Source organism: Pleurodeles waltl, chromosome 4_1, assembly GCF_031143425.1.
Source record: "Pleurodeles waltl isolate 20211129_DDA chromosome 4_1, aPleWal1.hap1.20221129, whole genome shotgun sequence".
NCBI classification, from domain to species: Eukaryota; Metazoa; Chordata; class Amphibia; order Caudata; family Salamandridae; genus Pleurodeles; species Pleurodeles waltl.
The window spans coordinates 455,366,422-455,390,540 of record NC_090442.1 but is presented as its reverse complement, the minus strand read 5'-3'; the positions used below and the strand labels follow the sequence as shown (position 1 = coordinate 455,390,540).

At 39.9% G+C, this 24,119-nt stretch overlaps 1 protein-coding gene across 1 annotated transcript in view; it reads left to right on the top strand.

The window, feature by feature from the left end:
• The window catches only part of ELAPOR2 (endosome-lysosome associated apoptosis and autophagy regulator family member 2), a 402,503-nt gene that overhangs the window by 163,875 nt on the left and 214,509 nt on the right, over positions 1 to 24,119 (top strand). The window contains exons 4-6 of the mRNA XM_069228716.1: positions 4,460 to 4,607; positions 13,191 to 13,277; positions 16,827 to 16,932. Of these exons, the coding sequence (XP_069084817.1) occupies positions 4,460 to 4,607; positions 13,191 to 13,277; positions 16,827 to 16,932 (341 nt within the window). The remainder of the gene's footprint in view (positions 1 to 4,459; positions 4,608 to 13,190; positions 13,278 to 16,826; positions 16,933 to 24,119) is intronic.

The window sequence follows — 24,119 nt, the reverse complement described above, 5'->3', positions numbered from 1 at the left end:
ACAGGCATGTCAATCAGATCTGGAGAAATAACTGTAACATCTCTACTGGACCTAATCAAAGCCATAATTGCATTCTCATGCAGGACACTCGCTCAGGCATTTCCAACTGTAAGGGCTGGTGATAGGTTGATTCCTGTGTCTGTAGACCCCTACCATTGCCCACTGCACCTTAATCAGATACTACAGGACATGGTCAATGTATTCCATCTGTACATGGAGGAGATCTGGAATTCAAAAGATTGTTTAAAAGATTATCCCCCTCATCTGAATCTTGGTTTTGTTTCTCTCTGACTTCTTCTTCAGCATTTTTTTCATCTGACATCTCTTTGACTATTGCAGAGAAAACTCTTTCTCCCTCCACCATATCCTCCCTGTAACACCTTTCTTGTCAAACTCACGTGCCTTCAAGCCACTGTCTGATTGAACCCTTAACCTGCTTCTTCATTTTGTTCCTCTTCTTCTCTGTAGCCATCAGGTATCTTTTGTGCAAAGCCTCAAGCTGTGCAGGTCTGGGTAACTGCTTTTTATCATTCATAGTTTGTCTCAGGAAATCTGTCTTTCTAATGTTAAAGGTACCCTCTAAGGGAAACTGCAAGTCCTGGTCAGAAGAGGATGTATTCATGTCATTTATAAATCCAGGTATACACATAAAACCCAGTGTTGGTCATCATCTCACATGCAGGCATTCCCTCAGCAGATAATTTCTGACCCTCCATAGCAGGTACACTAGTAGCTTTAGGTTTTTCCAACACAGCATTCATAATTTTCATGTAAACTAATCCAAATACCACATAAAATATGCAGGTGTCCAACAACCAACCCCAGCCTGGCACTGACAAAGTTCACCCAATCAAAGCATGGTTCTGTCAGTAACCAACCAATTTGATTTGACTCTGTGGTGATGTCTCACCATTCAAGGTGCAACTTCTCAGCTGACTAGCCAATCACAGTGCAACTTTCGTGTGAACAAGAGAACAACTGCACAGCCTTTCTCAACAATGAACACACATTAAATTAACCAAAATAAATCTTGTCTACTCAACTTAAATAGGAGGAACTTCAGCAGGACAAATCTCACAAAGAGAAAGAGGAATAGTATAATTGCTGCACTTGTCGAACTAACACTAGGCAGACCACTGCCCAGCGACAGTCTACCTTTGATTACTGTATTTACATCTCTGCACCTATGAGCAAGAGACTATAAATTAGAGATACAAACTGCTAAAAAGGAAAGCTTGTGGATTTAGGAAACTTCATTTGTATGCCCTATAGCGCCTCCTCAATCACACTACCTTTTTGCAGACAAATGAGATCACAGTATCTTGATCTTGGGTTTCGGCAAATCTGATATGCAAACTAATCAACATAAAACCAAAATGAACTTTTTTTTACTCAAATCACACATAACAATAGTACATGAAAACAACAGTGCTCAAACCACCATTTGAATCCCAAATCATCTTCATGTAACTGAAAGCCTCACATACAGCAAAGCAATCATCACTCGTCACCTCAATACCACACCAAAAGCACACTCAATCTACAGAATCATTCGGCCCTATTCGGCCTTACTATCTAAATACTTCAGGAAAATCACTGCAAGTCAGGTCCTCAGCAAAATCCACCAGGAAAATCAACACAAGTAAATCTATTGACGGCATCCCTAATAGAACTGAAAAGTCTTTTGGCTCAACCCCAAAACTGAGGGTTTTTATACATTACTTTTGCATATGAATTTAACAAAAACTGCAGAATCACTGTGGTGTGAGCAAGTGTATCATTTCATCAGCAAACCTGAGCACATGAAAAATAAGCATCATATTGCCTTAACACCTAAGTGATACCTATTACATGAGTAATTATTCTGTAACCCTCTATGCTAATGTCATCTGGAGATGCTGGAACAAACTAGGTACATGAATAACAGCATGTTAAATGAATGAATGAGGCACAGTGAACCGGCAGAAAGACCTTGAGGTTATACTTGCTGTTTGTTACTGAGCTGGGGAAAATGTATCAAGAGCAGCATAAAAAATGTTAGTAGAAATAAGTATGTCTCAGCTTGAATTTGTTCTGTAGAAATGCCAGAAGGAAAGTGGGCAGGGTGGTAAAATATGAGTGACAAGGGTGACTTCCATCTTGGGCAAGATAGCATTTATTCCTAAATTGAGGCCTAGTTTTACAAGAATTAAAAGAACACACTTCTATACATTATATCGAATTTGTTTCAAATACAATAGTAGTATATCAGTGTGTAAATGTGCAACCAAGTGTAAAAATACATTCTTCAGTTTATTAATGATTCACAAAAATATAAACACACAACAATCTTTTACACCACAAAATAAGATAATTGGAGATAAGCACTTGTTGATTCTCCATGGTAAAAAAAAAAAATAGCCTTCACAGCATCATGATATTCGATATGATCATGCTGTCTCCCTCATAAATGTAGAGAACTATTTTGGCAAGCCATTCAACTTTCTTCACTAAATTTGGAAGTAGACCCTTTAATTACACTGCATCAGTAGTTACCTCCTAAAGTCATTTTTCCCTGTTGCAAGGCTTATATCTCCCATTGACTAACACTGGATTACCTCATTAAATTAAATAAGTACTAATGTTAGATTGGGGAAGTATAGAAATATACTGTTTGCACTCAAAATTAATTGTGATTTAAAATCCTCTTTAATGGTGAAGTCGGATTTTAAGTTAGAATTCCGCACTGCAACTGAAGAATGTTGATATTTGTTTTTTCTTGTCCTAACCATTTGTGTCTTTTACCAGTGTCCTGTGTAACATGACTGAATAACTCCTCCGTTGGGGTTTGTGTATTGCCTCTACACAGCAGCACATAGGGGCAGGATGACTGGGGTTGGGGGATGTACATGGCACCACAGACACTTCAAATGGCTTAGCCTCCTGCACACACAACAGAACACCACACCAGGCCTCAGACCTTTTGTCGACTCGGAGATATTTTGGACCCTTGACAGGAGAAGAACATTCCCGAACCAGAGGCAGGGGCAGGACAGGGAATCATCAAACACAAAGACTGACACCCAGTATAAATATTGGGCCTCTAAACCACTCTTCAGAACACTCCTGGACCTGCGCAAGTTACAGAATGAGGAGTGCCCTACTGCTTGAAGGACTGCCTTCCTGTCTAGGAAGGAAGACTCGATCTGCTTGCCTTAATCCCAGGCCTCTCCAGTATTTAGTTGGCTGACCTCCAGTGTGAGTTACAGGGAAACAACAGCCTTAAAAGGTCACCCTGCAACTGACTAGCTGACCTGCTGCAACTAGACTTGTAACTGGACCTGTCTGAGCCCTGCTGACCTCTGCTGGAGTGAGATCCTAATCCCCAAGAGGTTCCCCCCAAGTCCTGGCCCCTTTACTGGCATTATAGTGTGCTCCTCTGCGAGAAAAGTTGAAAATCCTGAAGTTTGCGCTCCTTGTGAATGGGCCAGTTCAGCCCAACACTCTGCAATCCTTGACAATCACCAGCGTGAAGTTGTGGTAAGGCCTGCTTTCCATGCCAACAGTGACTGTCAGTGACGATTAGAAAAGTGAGAGCTACACTTTGTGCTAAAGCAATGACAGCACGTGGCAACCATTAACATGAAGCTACAGCAGTGACAGTTCGTGACACTTAACCTGCTCTTCACACTATAGCAGCGAATGCCCATGATGGTCAGCCTCCTTTCGTAAGCTCATTCAACTTGAACTGACCTTTTCACGTCAGTCTTAGAAGGTAACTATTTCAGTGAGACTAACCTTGTCCCTGTATACGATCTACTCTCCTTCGTAGTCGGTGTGAACCTTTGACTTTACATCGATCTAGTGTGTGCAGATGACTGGGAGTAGCACTTTGTGCTTTTAGGTGCTATTTTCCCTAAAAACTTTAAAACTGAGGCCCTCATTACGTGTCTGGAGGTCTTAGGACCACCAGACTCATAGTGGCGATCGGACTGCTGCCAATGCAGTGGCCGGACAGCCTCATTATGACCGTGGCTAAAGCACCACAGTCCGTCCGCCGGCACAGCCACTTTTTCGCCAGCCGACGGCCTGGCAGTGCCGGCAGTCTTAATCCACCAGGGCAGCACTGGAAGCAGCGTCACCCTGAGGATTACGACTCCTGTGCCTGCCAGCTTTGCAGCTTTTGCATGGTAGATCCACTGCCATGCAAAGGCTGGCGGAGATGAGGTGCCGGGGGCCCCATGGGTGCCCCTGCACTGCCCATGCACTTGGCATGGGCAGTGCCGGCAGCCCCCGGTGGCAGCCTTGTTGCGCTTTTAAGATAACCTTATTCCAAAAAATAATTAATCTGATGACTTTCTTTAAAATTACATGGAGTCCATTGTTTTTGTTTTTCTATTTAAACATTCAATCTTAGCAGGTAATCGAAACTACTCCACATAGTATAGAGCCAAACAAATGTTACGTTTTGTTTCCACAGTTCTTCTTGGATTCCTCACGGAAACTACATAGAATCCAACAGGGACGACTGCACAGTGTCACTAGTCTACGTGGTGCATTTAAAGAAACCTGGCTCGGTGTCCTTTCTATATCAATACGTCGACAGCAACATCTTATTCGAGTTTTTTGTAAGTTGTGAGGACTTTTTTGTTGATTTTCCATAAATAACAGGGATTCAGGATTTAAATTAAAGGTTGGTTTTATCCTTGTATTATTTTTTTATTTTCAAACGGAACAATTCCACACCATTGTTCTCTAATGTGATATTATTTTGATGTAGATAGTTATTATAATCCTTAGCATACCAAAGAATGAAATGTTGGTTGACGAAACTATTCCATGCTTAGAAGTGCATCTTGGTTGTGGTGGTTTAAAATTCACTTATGTACATGTAGCACCTGATGAGAAGAGTATGCAAAACACTCCACGCTGGATGCATTAAAAATGTTAGCAACAGTAATACTGTCAGCCAGCCATTATAAACTGAGGGAGTATAGTGATATGAAGTAGTTCGGGGGAAGGGATGAATTAATGGTGTAAGAGGATTGCATGCAAGCGATGGTAGGATATGATGTAGGCGACTGGTCACAGGGTGTGAGGTAATGGCGTAGTAATTGCCTGGAGTAGGTGAACAGCACAAGCAGAGAATAATTTGTCCTACTTGTTGCCGGTGGGCAACCCCAACATGTATCTCCAGCCATCATGGTTCTTTGCCACTTCCCACCCTAGGCAGTGGAGACAGTGCAGGGTCTGCAGCTGCATTTACTTTGCAGACAACAGGTTGGTCCTTCTTTTATTTTCAATATAGAAATAGAGCAATAGGAAATACAGTGGTCTTTCACCATTTCACTGTTTTCTCAATCTTTCTTCTATTTAAATGAACCTCAATGGAAAATGATGTAGATGATTTCTTGCTCTCAATGTCATTGTGTATACTATCACTGGTGTGGCTGGCTGTTCAGTCGATGTGTGGACAGCTGTAACAAGTGATTGGAGGTTCTGGGCTTTAGTGGCACTGCAGGTCTTCATCCCTCCTGCTTACACTGCCTCATCATTCCTCTAAACAAAATGGTGGCTGGCACTAATTTGTGTCTTTATTAACAAATTAAGCACTGTACAGGAGGATATGGAACATTCTGGAATAGATGAGCTAGCATGCATCATGCATACATCTGCTGCTGTCCAGTGGTAGGGTACTTGCGTGCCATTTATAATGCCTTAAAATGGAACATAGAAGTACAATCCTGTGTGCTTATGCTGGTAAAGAATTCATTGGTTGGTACCTATTTTTCATTTTCTGTTTAACTTTTAGGACTTGTTTTTAAGCCCAGTGAACTCCTAAGGGTTTATTTCAGAAAACGTAACCCATGATTTTGCTAGGAATGGAATTGTGCAAACAGTAAACATGTTTTCCAATTAGTGGTCCAGTTATCTGATTTATATTTTGCTTAGGCATTGGAAATGTCATCTTTGCAAAAGTGCCTCAATCCTTGCTTCTCACTCAAGGTCATGTTGCATTATTCATCCAGGCTGTCTAATTTCTTCTTCAAAGAGGTTACATCACACCACCCAATCTAAACCAATTTAAGTTGACTGCCAATTTAAATTGGAAGCAAGAATTAGATTCAATTTTGGGTACTTAGTACATAAACCCTTGCACCAGAATAAATCTCCTTACCTGTCCACCCTTCTCACTTACCGAAACAAAGGTGCGTCAGACTGGAACCTGGAAGTACCAAAATTTAGAACTTCTCAAGCACAAAATCAGTCTTTTACATGAGCTGCAGCTATCGTCTGGGGTCTTTCTGCTAACCATAAGACAAAACCTACTCTCCTGTCTTTCACATTTCATCTATTAAACACATTTTCTGGCTATACTTAGAATGTTCTACTGATTCTTTCAACCTAATCTCCCATCCATAAAATCCTAGATCTCTGTAATTGGGTTATTGTGTTTTCGCTTTCTGTTAAAGTGTGAACCACCCTATTTCTTATTACTTTATGGTGAATGAGCACTGTACAAAACTGCTAAATATAAAATGTATATTTCAGCAGATCATTTAAGCCTTGCTGCTGTTGAAAAAGTGGAAGCATGGTTTCTTTACTTTTTTATTACTAAGGAGTGCAGTGGTATAAGAAAAATACAATAATGGCTGATAAGCAATAGCTGGACCTGCAAAGAGGGAATGTAAGTGAACTTGAACATTAGCTAAGAACAACAATGGTGATACATGTACAAAGCAAACAATGCAAACTCAGGGTAAAAGCATTGTGACTTCCCCCAACTGGTTATATCTGTAATCCTATATCTGAAGGCTTTCATTTAGCTCGAAATTTATTGAACGACTGTTCAATTCAGGATTTTTTGTTTTCAAAAGGGAGGCAATAGAAGAAGTCCTGAAGCCATTAAGCAAATGAAGGGGGAGTTCTCTGTCAAATTACTGCAAACCAGCAGGAGTCACCCAACTGCAACTATGTAGAGTCCTGACTGAATCAGTAGCTTAATCATTAAAACACAGCCTGAATTTTATACAAGCTTGTGTTTTTCGATATGGGTATAGCAAACAGCATTTGTATTTTTTCTACAAATAATTTTATTGCTTTTCACAAAAAACATCACAACTATCCACAATCTGCAATATTCAGTAAAGGAGTGGCAAAAGTAAACAAAATAGATATACATACTATGCACAATCCATCTTGAGACACAAGCTGTTGAGAAGAAAAGGAGCCAAGATCAGGAACCAATCACATTATCAAGTCGTACCAGCCTCCGCACGAGTCAGTAAATAGGAGCGAAGAGGATGTCAAATATCCTTTGGCCAAGACATGGAAGGCACTGAGGCGTATAGTTTACTTGTGGTATCACAGAAAGTAAGGTCATTCAGCCAGCTATCAATGGTGGGTTTTCTGCTACTGCTCCACAGTACTGCAATGTGCTGGTTAGCAAGTAGGAGAGTCATAGCTGTAAATCTTCTGTGGTGTGGAGCAAGAGGCTTGACATACCCCAGTAGTGCCATGACGGGGTCAGGGTCAACAACATGTTCATGCACAGCAGATATGTTTGTGAAATAGATACCACCAGTACTCCTGTATATTGGTGCAATTCCATGTGAGATGTGCAAAGTCAGCATGATCGAGTGTGATGGGTCAAGTCTGGAGAGGGACTGGGACTGGTGTACATGCAGTGCAAGCACTTGCAATGTAAGAGTTTGTGTTGACCATTGATTGACACCAACTTGGTCTGAAGGCAGCAGAACTGCCACACGATATCAGAGATGGAGGAATTGATGCTGTTCCCCAGCAGTTCACACCACAATTCAACATAGGGGATGCAGCTCAAGGCTGGCACAGTGCTGTCTGCATATCATTATGGTGAGAGGGGAGAAGTCAGGTGGCTCCTCAGTGAAGGTAGGCAATTTTTCTCTCAGTGTACTGTATAAGTGGAGGAGGACAAATTGATCCATCGAAGAGGTCATTCCCTCAACCTCAAATATGGAACGTAGGTATAGTTTATTTGTGAAGAGGTCACTGAGGGGCCTACTTTGGTGTGTGGAGAATATGCGTTGCACCTGTCTTTCCTGTGTCATTGGTAAGGGGGATACACGTAATACACTGTATAAGATCATATATATGTGTAAATGTCGTACTAATTCTAAAGGATAAATGCACTGATATTCTTCATTACGTTTAATAAACAGATTTAAAAAAAAATCTTCAAGGGGGATATCAGGTGAGTAAAGGATGTCATATCCTAGGTATCGCTGAAGCCTTGATCATGCCCAGCAAGTTGTGGAAAGAGTATGGATGTTCCTGGGTTCTCTAGGTTGGCCTTATGGGAGAATAGGAAGGCAATGGAAGTAAATCCACCTGATGCCTCTCAGACCTCAGGTAGGGAGGTTTAGCATTAGGATGATACCAGTGTTAAGAAAAAAGGCATTAGGCCACCAAACAGTAAAGGTGGGGATCTGGCACTCCGAAACACCCTTAAAGCAAGGGAATGTAAGGGTCTCCCATTTTATTCTGGGGAATAACATTACTCTTTGACATTAATGCCTCCCAATAAATAGCAGAGTTACTGGGCAGTGTGCTGGACTTTGTCTCAAACCAGAGTCTTCTGAATTGCACCTGGGGCAGCTAGAGTTAGATTTAACCATCTTTGAATAGCCACTGCTCTTGGTAACTCTCCATATGGAAATTTGCAGGTTTAAAATAATGGATGATATTAGTTAACATGTAATGGACTCAACTCCTAAAGACCCCTCTCACCCCAAATTCCTCACTCCACTTGTTGACAATGTGGCAAGCACTGGTGGGAGAAGACACTTGAAGAGTCGAATCCCAATCACTAATAGTGTGAATAATCAGTAAGGAAGCAGAAATAGGATGTAGTTCACATAAACTCAATATGGAAAATAATTTTGTAATGATCATTTTTAACTGACAATACTTGAAAAACTAAGTACGGGGAAGTTTGAGCTTCCATTGTAACTCCTCGAAAGAAAGCATTTGATTGTCCCCTAATATTGCATTGCATTACATGCACCTTGACGTTTCAACATTACTGGACATTTTCCTGTAATTTCAGCTGTGAATTAAGGAATTTACCCACAGTGAGTATTTAAGACTGATCTTTGGCATCTTTGATATGATACTGTTGTCTCTCAAGGACTGATTTAATGCATAAAGAGTGTTAAAAATGTTTCATTGTTATAAAAAATCGGGTGATCGGGAAACAATCAAATAATTTTGTTATGGCTCATCAACTCCAAAAAGAAGTCCGTAGGATTGTGCATATATGGCTGGCATCATCAGAATTCCTAGTCTGAGCAATCTTGCAATTGCATTGCAATTGTAAGTCTGGGAAAATTCAGCTAGTAAATTATTGAGCAAATATGTGTAAATTGTTTTATTCTTATAATTCCTAGAGGTAACGAAGTTTGTGGTGTGGTACCTTACAAGTTTCAACTGGACATCATGCCTGTGCCACTTGGAAGTAGATGATTAAACATAAACTTTATTTTCTCAGCCTCATAAAAGAGGTTTCACAAGATGGGTTGCATTACAATGAAAACTGTACTTTTATAACAAACTTTATGGCTACTATTGGTGTAGCTCTGGAAAAGGGGGACACATGTGTCCCAGGTAGCCTAAAGTAGAGAAAGCACAGAAGATTAACTATAACAAGTTCAAGAAGGTCCACTGTTCATACATTTTAGAAGCTCCTGTTAAAGAAGCTTGTGTTCAACATGGGATCTTTCTACTCTACTTCCTCTCACTATCTGTGGCAAACTGCTATGTTATGATCTATAAAGGTAAATACATGCTCAGTCAGCCTTCTCCTATTGGTTATATTTTGCCAATCATTCATTCCCTTTCTGCAATTCCCTCTCATCCACCCAATAACAAAATCACAATTGCTAAGCAATTTTTCTACTTTCTGCTCTGTGCCCAGTAAATCATTGTCTGTTTTCATGCTCCCCAAGGGTAAAAGAGTACCTATAGTGATGTGATGTTTCCTATAGGTAGGCAGTTTTGTAATAAAATTGTGAATACATGTAAGCTTTTTAAAAAGCTAAGATATTTTGTCATTGTAATAAAGTTATGTGGGGGTTTCAATTGTTTGCTTACAAAGTTACAAAAGTTATCTAAGACCAGAAGGAACATTGTCTGCAGACCTATTATTTTTCTCCTTGGAGACACCTTGACCAAAAATCACAATCATTGCTTGTTGTTGGTATTCTCTCTTTTGCTCTTGATATGCACTGTCGGGCAGTCAATATTGCACTCAATAAATTATGAAAGGTTGCAGTAGTATGTCCTATACATTTTTCGTGGAATTCAGTAATGCGTTTCTCCCCGTGAACACTCAATACGTTTTTAGTTCTTCCCCACAAGACAGCTTTTAACTCTCTGGAGGCAACGGCCCTTTGTGGACCATACCAAAATTTTACAGTGGTCTTGAAGTCTGCCCATTTCTTAACATTGGTTGGCTTTACTGTCACTCATTTGCTTGCATCTTGTTCAGTGGCTTGCATTCCTCTTCTTGTGTGGGGCTCCCTTGAAGGATTGCATCTTTACCATCCTTTTGTTTGACTGATTTGTATTTGTTTACTGCTCACATCCCACATTTAGGAAACTCCTTTATAGGTCTTCCCTACACAGCCGCTGTGCTGTGAGAAGTTTACAATTCTGCAGGCTTACAACCATTCCACAGCATACCATTAGTTATTTTCATTGTCACTCTCATTTGCAATCTTTCTTTTGCTTAGCTCTCGTAGACTTCCCTTCCTTTCTTGTTTCAGCTCCTTCCTGAAACATGGACCAAGTGCATGTGTACTTCCTCATTTTGTTCTTTCTTGTGTTTTTGCAATGCATTATTTTTTTTAACTTTATCTGCATTTCGGTATTTTTCTGGAATGTGCAATGTGCTTTCCTACTGTAGACACAGGCATACAGCTTCTTTTTTATGTTGCTTTTATCCTATCTGCCCTCTCTATTGAGACTTTAGTTACTTACATCCACAACTCCACGCCACTCTGCTCCATGCCACTCTACTCTATACTACTCTAATCTGTGCCACTCCATTTCACTCTATGCCACTCTTCACCAGTCTACTCCACTCTATGCCACTCTACTCCACTTCAAACAATGCCGTTCCATACCACCCTACTCTGCGCCACTCTACTCTGTGCCCCTGTACGCTACACCACTCTACTTTCACTCTACCTCAGCCTACTCTATGCCACTCCAGTCTACTCCATGCTGCTCTACTCTATGACACTCAACTCTGCCCCAATCTGTGCAACTCTGCCACTCTACATCAATTTGTCACTATTCTCTGCTACTCTGACATTCTACTCTGCCACCATTCTCTGCACCACTTTACTCAGTGCCCCTGTACTCTATGCCACTCTGCTTTCACTCTACCTCAGTATACTCTGCCACTCTACTCTAAGCAAGTCTATGCTACTCCACTCTATGCTACTCAGCTCTGCCCCACTCTGTGCCACTCTACACCAATCTCTCACTATTCTGTCACTCTACAACATTCTGCTCCCTGCCATGCTACTCTGACATTCTACTCAGCCATACTACTCAATGCCACTCCCCTTCATGCCACTCTACTCTACCCCACTCTACTTTCCACCACTCCACTCTATGCCACTCCACTCTGCCATTTTATGTCACTGTACTCCAGAGACTGCCACTCTACGCAATTCCACTCCTTGCCCCTCTACTCTATGCCACTCTACATGGCTCTACTCTGTACCACTGACTCCTGTACAAAATGGCTTAAAGACATTAGTGAAGCCAATAGCTCTCACATAGGCGTGATCTATTGGTTTTGCCGATCCTTCTTTCTTTTTCCTAAAGCATGACAGACCATGTATTTTCTTCTTTCTCTCTCTCTCGTGTGCTTCAATGCCCCCTCAAATACCTCACTTGCCCATTTGTATCTTCTCCACTCTTTGCGTTCAAAGCAGAAATCAATATCTATCTATCTATCTATCTATCTATCTATCTATCTATCTATCTATCTATCTATCTATCTATCTATCTATCTATCTAACAATCTATCTAACTTTATTTTGAGAGCTCAGAAGCTACCATGCTGCTCTGCAGTCATTAGAGCACTTTTGCCTGCCTACATTGCTCCCTCACCCTCTGTCAACTCTTGGTTGTTTCCCCCATACGCCCAACCCGCTACAATGTTGCTCCTCCACACTTGCAGTCTATTAAATATTTTTCCTTGTTTTATTTTTTTTCAGGGCCAGCAGCTGTCAGTTGCTGTCGGGCCTTCAACATTAAAAACCAAGAACTCCAGGAAGAAAAGAAAAAAATAACATTTTTTTTTTCTAACGATCGAGTAGACAGACATCCAACATCTTAGATTGGTAGAGAAAAGAAAATGAAAGTAGTGTCTTTGTCCTTTTGCTTGCGTGTGCATGTGTGGTGACACGTGCATGCATCTGGTGGTGGAATGTCGTAAATGCCAGCATCAGTCATATAATTGGGGCCTCTCCCCCCTTTTTTTCACAAATCAGCACAAAGGTTAGGAAGGCTTGCATATGCCCCTGCTGGAATGGAACCATGAAAGGGCAAGGGTATGCCTAGCCCAGGATTGGTAATTTAGCTTATTCCAAGTCACCCAAAGCCCTTGACAATCTCTTCTCACCACTTTTGTTCGTTTTGCCTACCAAGATACTTTACATCCCACATAGAGTAAGAGACGCCATTCACGCAAATGTACTCAAACTATTTCATGTCATGTTGGTTCAACCACGGACTTAACATTATGACTAAGAGAGGGTCAAAAATGAGTGTGAGCCTTAAAGGTGATACCTGGAGGAGGAACTCTGCCTCCTTTCTCCACTCCCGAAGTTCTCATTTTGTTTTATAGTTAGGTCCATAGCATATGAGTCACAGAGATACTTTGCAAATTCTCATTATTAAAAAGAAGAAAACTAAGCACATATAGGAATTTTAAATGAATATACTTCTTGAAAGAATAGTTGGATTTTTACCATTTATAGTTGTATTACCATAAAATTATAAAAAGTAGCAAAGTTATTGTTGAAGAAAGTGCTATAGTATTATCACGGATCGGTCAGCCACTTCAAGGAAACAGCTCGAAATATAACTACATTCTTAATTATGCAAATTGGCTAAACATGTATTTAATGATAGTTGTTGTTTACAATTCTCAGATTCAGAACGATCAGTGCCAAGATCTGGAGTCCTCGAATGACAAGTGGATTAAACTTACTGATCACGGAGACTGGGAAGAACATTCGGTATGCGTACATCAACTTGCAATTTCTGGTGGTTGTTTTACTTCTCATATCATTTAAAAAAAATAAAAACCGCTTCAAATTGTGACTCATGGGCATCTTTTCTGCTATAGGATGAAATTGTCTGTAGTAAATTATGTTTGTTGCAAACCTAAAGATAATGTGAGCTCGATATGTCCTGGCCTGGAGAGATTCAAATGTATAATTACTTTTTCAACTATCGATGGAAAACACTCGTGTCTTTTCAGAATAAGATAGTTAATTACATTGGAGTCCCATGGTCAGATGTGTTCAGCGCGTGCACGGCACCTGATCAACATGTGCTTGTCTCAACAATTCTTTCTTGTGCAAAGTCGTATTCATTTACTGAGAACAGTAAATAAAATTTGCCTGCTACCTTCTTGATCAATAGAAAGCTTTGAAATACTTTTTGAACATTTTGCCTTTGGTATTTAACATTATTGGCTTCAGCTTAGACAAATTAAAGTTATGAAGTTGGTTTTCCTTTGTGTGAATTTGCACACCCAGAGCATGTATCCATACACCCCGAACTCCATAATGAAACTGTTTTCTTCTATTTAACATAGGCAACCAAAGAGCTCTGCATTTCACCTTCTGTGTAAAAGTGCCTATGTTTGGGGAACAAACAATTTTGACATGCTAACGTCAATACAAATAAACATGTAATATAAAAAGCACATAAAAAGTAACACGTGTAATATACTTTTATATTGTCATCTCGGGCTTCAGATTACATTCACAAACCACCTGCCCTTTGACCAGTGAGTTTATGATGTGACCAGGAACATTCGATGGCTTTATAAGTAGGCCCAGGCCCATAACATAAGGGATTAATGATTAATGCTGTGCATAGACATATCTTACAGAGGTGTGGATATTGCCTTTGTAGTTATGTTATGTGTATTTGTGCAAAGTCATCTGCACGGGGATCATAATGCTGAGCACGTGTTAGCCTAACCCTACCTATAGTAGGTTTGTTAATTGAAAAACAATGTCTTCAGCTTGGAGGTGGTTCTGATGTGGAGTAGGGGGTTATTCCACACTTTAGAAGTGATGTAAGAGAACTCTGGGCCTTCTGATCTTGTTTTGTGCATGCATGGGATGTGTGCGAGTAGCCATTTTACACAGCAGAGGTGTCTGGATAGTTGGTGGAAGGAGATGTGACTGTTCAGGTACATAGGGCCTGAGCTATGTAGTGCCTTTAATGTGTATGTGGGGAGTTTCAATGGAGAACATTTGTGTATCAGGAGCCAGTGTAGCTGCCCGAGGTGTGGTGTGATGCGAGTTCTGTGTGGGAGGTTTAGGATGAATCTGGCTGCCGAGTTCTGGATGGTTTTCAGTCTTCTAGCAAGTTACTTAGTGGTCCTCGAGTAGAGAGTGTAGTAATGGTTGAGTCAGACTTCCCTAAGACAAGGCATTTATTTTTCTTAATACCTTTGCCACCATTCCAATCTTCACAAAACTTTTAAAAAAAAATACATTCACTGTGGGTTTTTCATGGCTAGCTTTGTGCAGTTCCATCAAGCGTGGGCTTAAAAATACAGTGGGGGGGGGAAGAAGTTCTAAAAGTGATATTTCCCATTTTAAAACTGAGAGCATCTATTGCTCCTCATATAGAAAAAACAGCTAAACAAAATTACACAGAACTTAGTATGTAAATAAAATTTAACTCAAGGACGTGCCTTTATGGAGTTTTGTGCAAACCAATGTACTAGTTTTAAAAAAATGAGTGTTTAAAAAATGTTCTGGTCTGGGTATTAAGCAGTAACATTTTAGAGATATCTGGACTGTTAGATCAAGAATCCCCTGTGGATTCACAACTCCATCAGAGGATTCACAAATGTAATGCCTGTGCAAACATGGGCAAAGCCAACAGGTCTGGTGTTGGCTACTGTCAATACCATCACACTCACCATCATACAACAACACATGGCAACACCGGCAACATTCCACATCAAATAGCATCCATGTATACAATCACTACAAACGCCAATATGCCCACTGCCTTCAATCCACACTACAACCATTGTAGGAGACGCACAAACCAACATACTCCAATACACTCATAATCATATATTCATGCAACCAAAAGCATATGCTAGCACTTCCATACATTAACAAAACCACCATCATATGTCCAGACGTCATTATAATACCCCAACACACTGATCTTCATACATCTTTACATCTTTATCACGTTCACACAACTAATATCATATGCCAACACACCCATCATACGTTTAAATACCCTTCAATATACATCAACAGAACCACCACCATCACAGCCATCACCTATGCACCCATAATCATTTGTTAACACAACCAATTTCAAATGCCAACAGAGCCACCATCATACACCAACACACCCACCATCTTTTATTGACACACCTCCAACACATCACCATAGCTTCCATCATGTCAACACAACCAACATTTTACACCAGCAGATGATCATATGCCTGCTCATCCACCATTATGTCCACACAACCAACATCACACACCCATACAGTCACCATTATAGACTCACACACGTACATTGGAAAAACTCACACCAACCATCATACATGCACACCTGCAGCATCAAATACTCGCCATCATCTGGCAGCACACAATGACCATTTTTACCAGTGCTGCACAGGTGTAGTCCAAAAAGTTAGACATGCAGTCATACAGCCTTTTACACACTTGTAACATAATCAATACGTTTCTAAAACACATCTAATTTTAAGCATTCTCAGGCAATGCCAGGTGAGGGCAAAACCACAGTTATCATATTGGTCAACTTTACTCACTTTCAACATACGTTTTTTTAGGCAATATACGGGATAGTTAATGGGTAGTGGTCAATATATAAACATGAAGGCTGAGGATTTTCAAATGTCAGCAGAATGCTGAAGTGGTAGTATAGGATTGTACCAGTTATGCATTTTTTATAATACATATTTATTTGTGTGCAGTTAAGATGAAAACACAGTTTTTTTTTTTACAACTGGCAAAGGTTTATTGAAAATAGTAAGTGACAATGAAATGCTCATTTGATTGAATGTAGCAAAGAAAAAGGAGAACAGTAATTATGCTGTTAATGTACAGAGTTTCAGATAAAATGGGGTCTTCTTTTTTATAAATCAAATTCTGGCTAAAAATGACCAGAGATTGGTGAAGCTAGTGTCAGCAAGACAGAGCTAACAGTGGGACTTCATTGCAATTAGAATGATCAGCTTTCATGAATAGATTGTTGATTACGCGGATTGCACTGGCTAACCTTTGAGATATGTAGAGTTTCTCCTGTAATGCTCAGCTATTTGTGTGCCCTAATTGCAATTTCAGTGCCATGGTTGTGCTTTACCACAAATTAAGAGGTTACTAACTACACAGTGGGCAATTGTGGTGAAGTTCTACAAAGGCTGTCATTATGTTGTAATTTCTGCGAAATACAGAAAATGTTTTATGGGTTTGTATATGTCTGTTAAATCTACAGAGCCTCATGGTTTGGGATGTTGTGGTTTATCGGTATGTTTGTGTCTTTTGCAGGTTCCTTTAAAAGCAGGGACCAACATTTTGTACTGGAGAACAACTGGTATTCTTATGGGTTCACAAGTGGTGAAACCTGTCCTGCTGAAGAACATCACAATTGAAGGTAAATCACAATAAAAGTAGGTTGTTTTTTAAGTTGAGTTGCTGTCTACAAATGTTACCATTTTATAGAATTCTAGCTGTATCCCTAACTTCTATGCACCGTGTTTGATGTGGTAAGAGAATGTTGGAAACTTAGCCTACTCTTACAACTAAATGAAATGTAAAAAGTTTATTGACAGCAAACAAATGCCCAAAGGCGTCAAGGCGTTGATAGCAGTTAGTCCTAAGGAGGGGAGATGAAGGGGGAAAATGAATTCCACGCAACAAGCACAGGAGCATCCGTTGAAGAGTAAAAATACAGGATTTAAGGCTTTATGGAATTGAGCGTGAGCCTGAAGACTGGTGATTGAGCAAGCACAGGAGTTCTATAGGCCGGATGTGGACTTTTTTTAGGAATTATTAAAAGATTTTGACTTGAGGATTGAAGCTGTCTGGAGGGAATATACCATTGAAATGTCTTCAATTTCTCCCGATTCAATGATGTGCACTGTCTTGTGAATGATACATGAAGCTTTAAAGGTGATACATTTGTTCACAGGTAAGCACTGGAGCTTCAGAATCCCCGCTGAAACTGACTGAGATTTGGGAACATCAAGAATCAATCTTGCTGCAGCATTTTGCAGTTTGGCTATAGCAGTCCTGTTGGTAGCCAGGTAGAGTGCAATACAGTATTCTAACCTGGATGAGATAAGTGCCAATGCCACTTACTTACATGCCAGGAGGGAAATATAAGGAAACACACTCCTAAGAGTCCTGAACATCCAAGAACAGGTCGAAACTGTCCAATTAACCTGAAGGTCAAATTATAAGTTTTTGTCAATCAGTACTCCAAGGTTCTTTGCAGAATCTGTCAGTGTGGCTAATGCACCCATAATATCGGGCCACCACAGATGGGTCCATATGGATGGTTGGCTGCCAAGGATCAAGACCTCAGTCTTGCCTCCATTAAGTTTGAGGTAGTTTTTTTCCCATATAGTTGGCCACTGCCTGCATGTGGTTTTTAAATTTGGTGGCAATTGCCTCCATGTCCTTAGAGATGAACACAATTATTTGAAACCCAAAGGACAGTATAAGCTTCACCAGTGAGGAATTATATACTTTAAATAATACAGGGCTCAATGAAGAGCCCTGAGGGACCCCACACGGCTGAGCCATGGACTCCGATCAGAACTCATCCACAATAACTGTCTGCAGCCTATCACTCAGAAAGGATGCTAAGGGCTTCAGTGCTGAGTCTGAGACCCTTAGTTCCTACAGGCGATCAACCAGCAGGGTTGGTGAGATGGTATCAAAAGCTGTGGACAGATCCAAAATGATTAAGGCTGCAGCCTGCCCTGCATCCACCATGGATCGAACATTGTTGACTGCTGATACCAATACAGTCTTGGTCCCATGGTTATTCCTGAATCCAAGCTGGGAAGCATCCAGCAGTTGATGTTGTTTGAAATGAGCTGTCAGCTGGGCATTGAGATGTTTATTCAATATTTTACTGGGTATAGGCAACAGGGAAATAGACCAATAGTTGCTTAGATCGGAGGGGTCGAGAATAGTTTTTTAAGAAGAGGCTTCACAGTAGCTTTTTCCAAGGTTGAGGGTAGCAAACAGAGGTAATAGGCTTTTTCAGGTTTACTGTAAGATGTTAGCTTCTAACTCACGAATTTTGAGAAGGTAAGGTTTAGGAGGAGAGCCTGATTTTGTGATGAGGAGGTAACACTCCATCAGTTAAAGTGTGAGAGAGGTAAAACAAGAAAAGAGAGCTGTCAGGCGCTCTCTAGTGATCCTAGTCTTTGATGGACTTAACTTAGCATTTATGTCCAGCTGGAAGGCAATATGGGACTCCGAGTTAAGGCAGTCAAATTCTTTGTAAATAGTAAGAATTTTAGTGTGAAGGAAATTTGCCATTCAATTGCAAAAATCCTGGGAATCCTCTATGCTGGAAGGCACCTCGTGTGTGGATAGCAAATTAACTAAAGGGATCTCTAGGTGATTTGGCTGGTGTCCGCTTATTGGATGCCTAAAAACACTGTATAACTAATAAATGTTATATTTTCCCTAGAACCTTACTTGGCACCTGTCACACATAAAGTGCAACTCTCCTGCCCAGCGCAAAAATTTTCTATTGTGCATCAATGGAAATACAACAATGAAAATGAGACACTCTCCAGGGATCATTTTGTGGTCACCAGGAATCAAATTAGGATGCCAGCATTTGCTCTACTACCCCTGTCCTCCAAGGTGGCAAAATAATTATTGGGAGTTGTAATCCATCCACACCAAAGATGTCATACTATGAAGTTTCATTAAAGAACAGTAGTTTCTTTATTCACACATCCATTCTGGTTATATTGATTCAGTGCAATGTCCAAACAAACATAATCCCAAAACCAGCCAACACGTTTTGTGAGGTAACCTTCCTTTTCAAGGCCAAAAAGAATTACAAGCATCTCTTAAAATACACAAACCACATAAATATTACAAAAAGTATGTTCATTGATACCCAACAATGTTAGTGAATAATATTGTTTTTGCCTCTTAAGAAAAGCTTAATATCAAATTCTGTTGTCTTCTTGGGGGCTTAAGTGTAATTAAAATATTCTTATGAAGAGCCAGTTCCAATAAATTAAGTCGTACATTTTTTTTGATATACGACTCGGACCATCAGTTAGCACAGGACATTTTTAACAACTCCAAACACAATTTCAATCATTTAGAATCTTATTCAATCATTACCGTTGTATGATCCCTTTCCAAGAGAGAGGAAACTAATCTTTATTTGATTAAACAGACTTCAGATTGTTTATAATAATCTATTTAACAATGTGTCCTTCCTTATCTTTGTAGTATATTGTTACAAATATATACAATTATTATATCAGTTATATTAAAGGGTGATTCTTGTCTCAATGTTACTTCATCACTAAATCATTATCTTTTCAATGAAGTTCATCTATGCTTAGAATCCAGACAAATTTTATACATGAGATCTAGAAGTCAATAAATGCAGAAATAATAATTCACTTACCTCATTATCATTCACTTTTTTCTCTAAAATCATAGAGCTTTAATTCACCTTTTTGACTGTTTTATATTACGGAATTGGCCTTTTGCCTAATAAAATTAATATAAACTGTTAATATCTAGGATAAGATATCTGATGTATGACCCCATGGAACTTTTATGCTCCTAAACAACGTGGAGAAAGGTTGTATGTACTAACTCCAGATCACAATGGGAGAATCACTTTTAGTTGAGAAGGCTTATTTATAATCAGAAGATATTGTTGTTCCAAAGAGTGGGGTTAAACGCATTGGTGAGAAGCCTCAACAAGGTATATAATCCTGTGAACTGTAACTGTTGGGGATCAATAGATGTAAGATGAGCATGCTCAAAAGGAACTTTTGTCTACCCAAAATTAATGATAACAAATAAAGCCCAAACTCCAGCCAAATTAAAGATTGATCCTCATTAAATTAGCTGGGTTGGTTACTATCCAACTCAAGTATTGTGAAATCACCATTATTCAGAGGATTGGAATTTCATAGTCTCCCTAAAATAACTCCATGTAGAAAGAAAATAGGTATTATGTTCGGTTTATAACCTACTCATTTTCATACCCAAAGGAAATTTCCTCTTGACACTCTAGAACTTATCATATTCATTGGTTGGGTTAAATTCACTCACCATGTGGTAGTACTAGTTTCCATTTTTGTTTTTTCTTTGCAGATTAATAGTATCTGTCCTATTGATTTTTTTTTTCTCACCCCGCAATTGGTATCTGTGAGGTATAAAAAACAAAATAATAGTGTTCTAATTTTGAGTATAATGTTTAGCAAGCAAACAAATTCCTTAATGTCTGTTTACCTACCAGGAGAGTATAGGTTCAGCTGTCCTCTCATGGTTAGCAAACTGGCCCCAACCTCGTTTCTGCTATCTATACTCCTGTCTTTAGCTCGCCAAAATTTCTGGCCATGCAGTTGGACCTGGAAGAAAAATATATGGAAAGCGAAGATACACTATCCTTCAGCAGCCTTTTCTGATTCACAGTTCATCTATATTTCAATGTACATTTGTGAAAAAAGATGAACAGAGGCACAATATCAGTATTCGTGGGTTATGTTTGTATTTTAGTCAATAATCTTTCTAATTTTTATATAAAAAGAGATACTAAAATTTTAGAAAGTGGTTGTCCAATTCCAAACTTACCACTTTTTACTTTGCGGGCTACTAACTGACAGATTGTGCTACATATTCATTAAAAAAAAATTATGTATGTGAAATATCTAGTGAACTAAATCTGATTTTTAATTTCTGATTTCTAATCCCTCCTACAACAAAATCTGGCTAGAAAATCTTAACCTACAACAGATAGTTTCCTGACCTTTGATTGCGTATTTTTTTTCCCACCCATCCAGTGACACTAACTATATAATAAAGTTGTTACAGTGACAATTGGCAAACTCTGTTAACTGACAAAAAGTTGTTTTCTATCCAGGGATCCAATAATATTCTTCAATAAATCTGATCATTGAAGAACAAATGTGTGGCTTGACCTTATGGGCATCATGGCTACATCCTCCATTTTTATTACACTAATATTGACTAAAGATATATTCACTATTAGTGTGTTAAAAATGGGATGTGAAATTGATCTGTTGGATGTAGTTCCTAAAAAAAACAACAAAAAAAAACAAGAACCAAAGGTGGTGGTGGTTGTTTTTGGTGTGAGGAAAGTTGAGGAGTCTGCTAGAGTACTGTTGTATTACCTTCAATTGAGCTGATAAACTAGAATTAAGGAACAGTCACAGAAGACCACCACAAAGAGATGAGGAAAGAACACTCTCTCACAAGTGAAGGCGAGTGCCAATGCCTACTTCTCAGCAGGTTTTCTTAAGCCCACCAGAAGTAAACTCCAACAGTAGAACAAAAAACAAACAAAGTGGAAGTCAGACTTGCCAGGAGAAGTGGGCAAGACAGTGGGCAGTAGGCAATAGAAAGAAACTGGGGGTTGAAACACATTTAGCAGAAGCCAAAGGAACTTTGGAAGAACTTGGTTACAGAGTAAAAATGGTAATGCACATGAGTTAGATGAGGTGGTAGAAAACCTTACCATGTTGATATGGAAAATTCAGAAGAAAAAGCAAAAAAGGATGCATGGTGAAAAATGAAAACAGTCACATAAACCTGCAGAGTTTACGATGATGAAAAGGAAAGAAGTGAAATGTGCATGTTTGGTAACTAGAAAGAATCACTCAACAGCGTGCAGAATAGTAGTCCAGTCCCAGCCAACTGGAGCCCACCAGTTTTGAAGCAGAAAGAAGTGTGGCAGATGAGTCCCATCCCTAGAGAGAAAGGAGGCTGTATGGCATGACCTGCAACACTGGTTTTCAGATTCAAGACCCACACATGCCGAGCATGAGACCTAGTGGGAGCAGTGAGACCTGGATGAAACTAAATAAAAACCAACTCCCCTTGAGCATTTCAAGGAATAAAAGAGTGCCACTAAAACGTTGTGGGGTTTTGGGCTTGTTGGGTAGACCTGAAAAATCACACATGGGGAAACACACAGCAGGATCAAATGCAGACGGAGAACAACAAATAGTTAATAAAAAGAAATGAGGGTGGAAAGCGTATTTCATGAGTTAATAAGTAGCCAGGACCTCAAGGCAAACACAAAAATGGTTCCTGAGTTCTTCGAGCGAAATGGGTCAGAAAGTTCAGAAAAAGAGAGCTGACTGAGTCCACAGATAGAGTTCAAGGAAAGTAGCTGAGTGATTAGAGTATGGCAAAGAAGGGACACAAAATACACAAAACATTAAGTATGAGACCATGTAGGAGTGGGGTCATGAAACACAGAGGAAAGATTAGAGAGCAGCAGATGAAATTCAGAGAGCAACATGCATTGCCAATCCGTCTCACTTGCATGCCAGTAGCCCACATAAGCCCCATCAGCCCCCACAGTGCAAGGGAGGTCTCCCAGCTCCTGGGGGGAGGGGAGCCCTCAGCAAAAGTGGTGGGCTGGGTGGGGGAGCCCCCTCCATGTACTTTGCATGGGTTCCCCCTCAAGTTTAGTTATGCTACTGTTGTATGTGTACACATGTGATACTGGTTTGCAATGCAGATACTTGTTTTCCAAGGAAAATCCAACTAAGACACAAATATTGTCTATGTGCAGGGTCTGCCCTGTGCGCAGAATGGAAAAAGTCTGAGGCATGGGACTTGCTGCTGCCTGGGGTTGGTGTAGTGGTCTCTAGGCATGGTTGAGTTTTGAGAAGTGCAGACTTCTTAATGCTGCTGGCCTGTCGCTCTGTTATCCTCCCTTCCTCCATCCCCAGGCTGCTAATTAGAACCAAGGAATTTCTTGAACCATAGCTGCTACTTAGGTAGCCTGACAACTGCTGCTAGCAACAACTTGGCTTCGGCCAACAGGAACAAATGTCTCTCGTTGAGAGACCCTTGGCTGTCTTAGATTAGTTTCTTCCTTCCATTCCCAATGTAAACTCGAGGCCAATTTGTGATTCCAAAATTATAGGGTCACACTTATTGCAAGCTTGATGCAATTTAAAGAATAATCCAAAACATAAAATATATTCATGCCAGTAGTAATAAGAAGCCATTTATGTCACTTTGGGAGCAATTGTTTGTTGGGCAAATGATGAATATAGAGACGGTGAAACCAAAAAGCTCATATGGACATGTAAAACAAAGAAAGGGAGAAGAACCAATAATAAGAACAAGGCAACTTAGATTGACATGAAAGCTGCCTAATAATTAGCAAGGGTTGACTCTGTGGAGTATTGTATACAGTGTTGTATGGGATAAACAACTGGAGCTGTCAGCACTGAGACTGCAAATATGGTGGTTCAGAGTTCAAAGAACTCACACTTGGATGAGAGGGCATAGAGAATTGTGAAGACAAGGGACATACAGGAGGAGGTAGAGAGCATATAAAGGCTTCATAGCATATAAAAGCACACAGAACAATGGAACACACTCTGCACTGTCTATGAGGGAAGGACTCTATGAATATATTCAGTATTATGTTACTATTTTTGGTATTCATGGGGAGACCACAGATGCTCACCCAGTGGAGCTGCAAGGATAATTTCAGATTGGTCTGTTTTTCTTTGTCTGTATTCCACTCACCTGTTAGGCACATCTGGACATGATCGAGAAATAAAAGATCTAGGA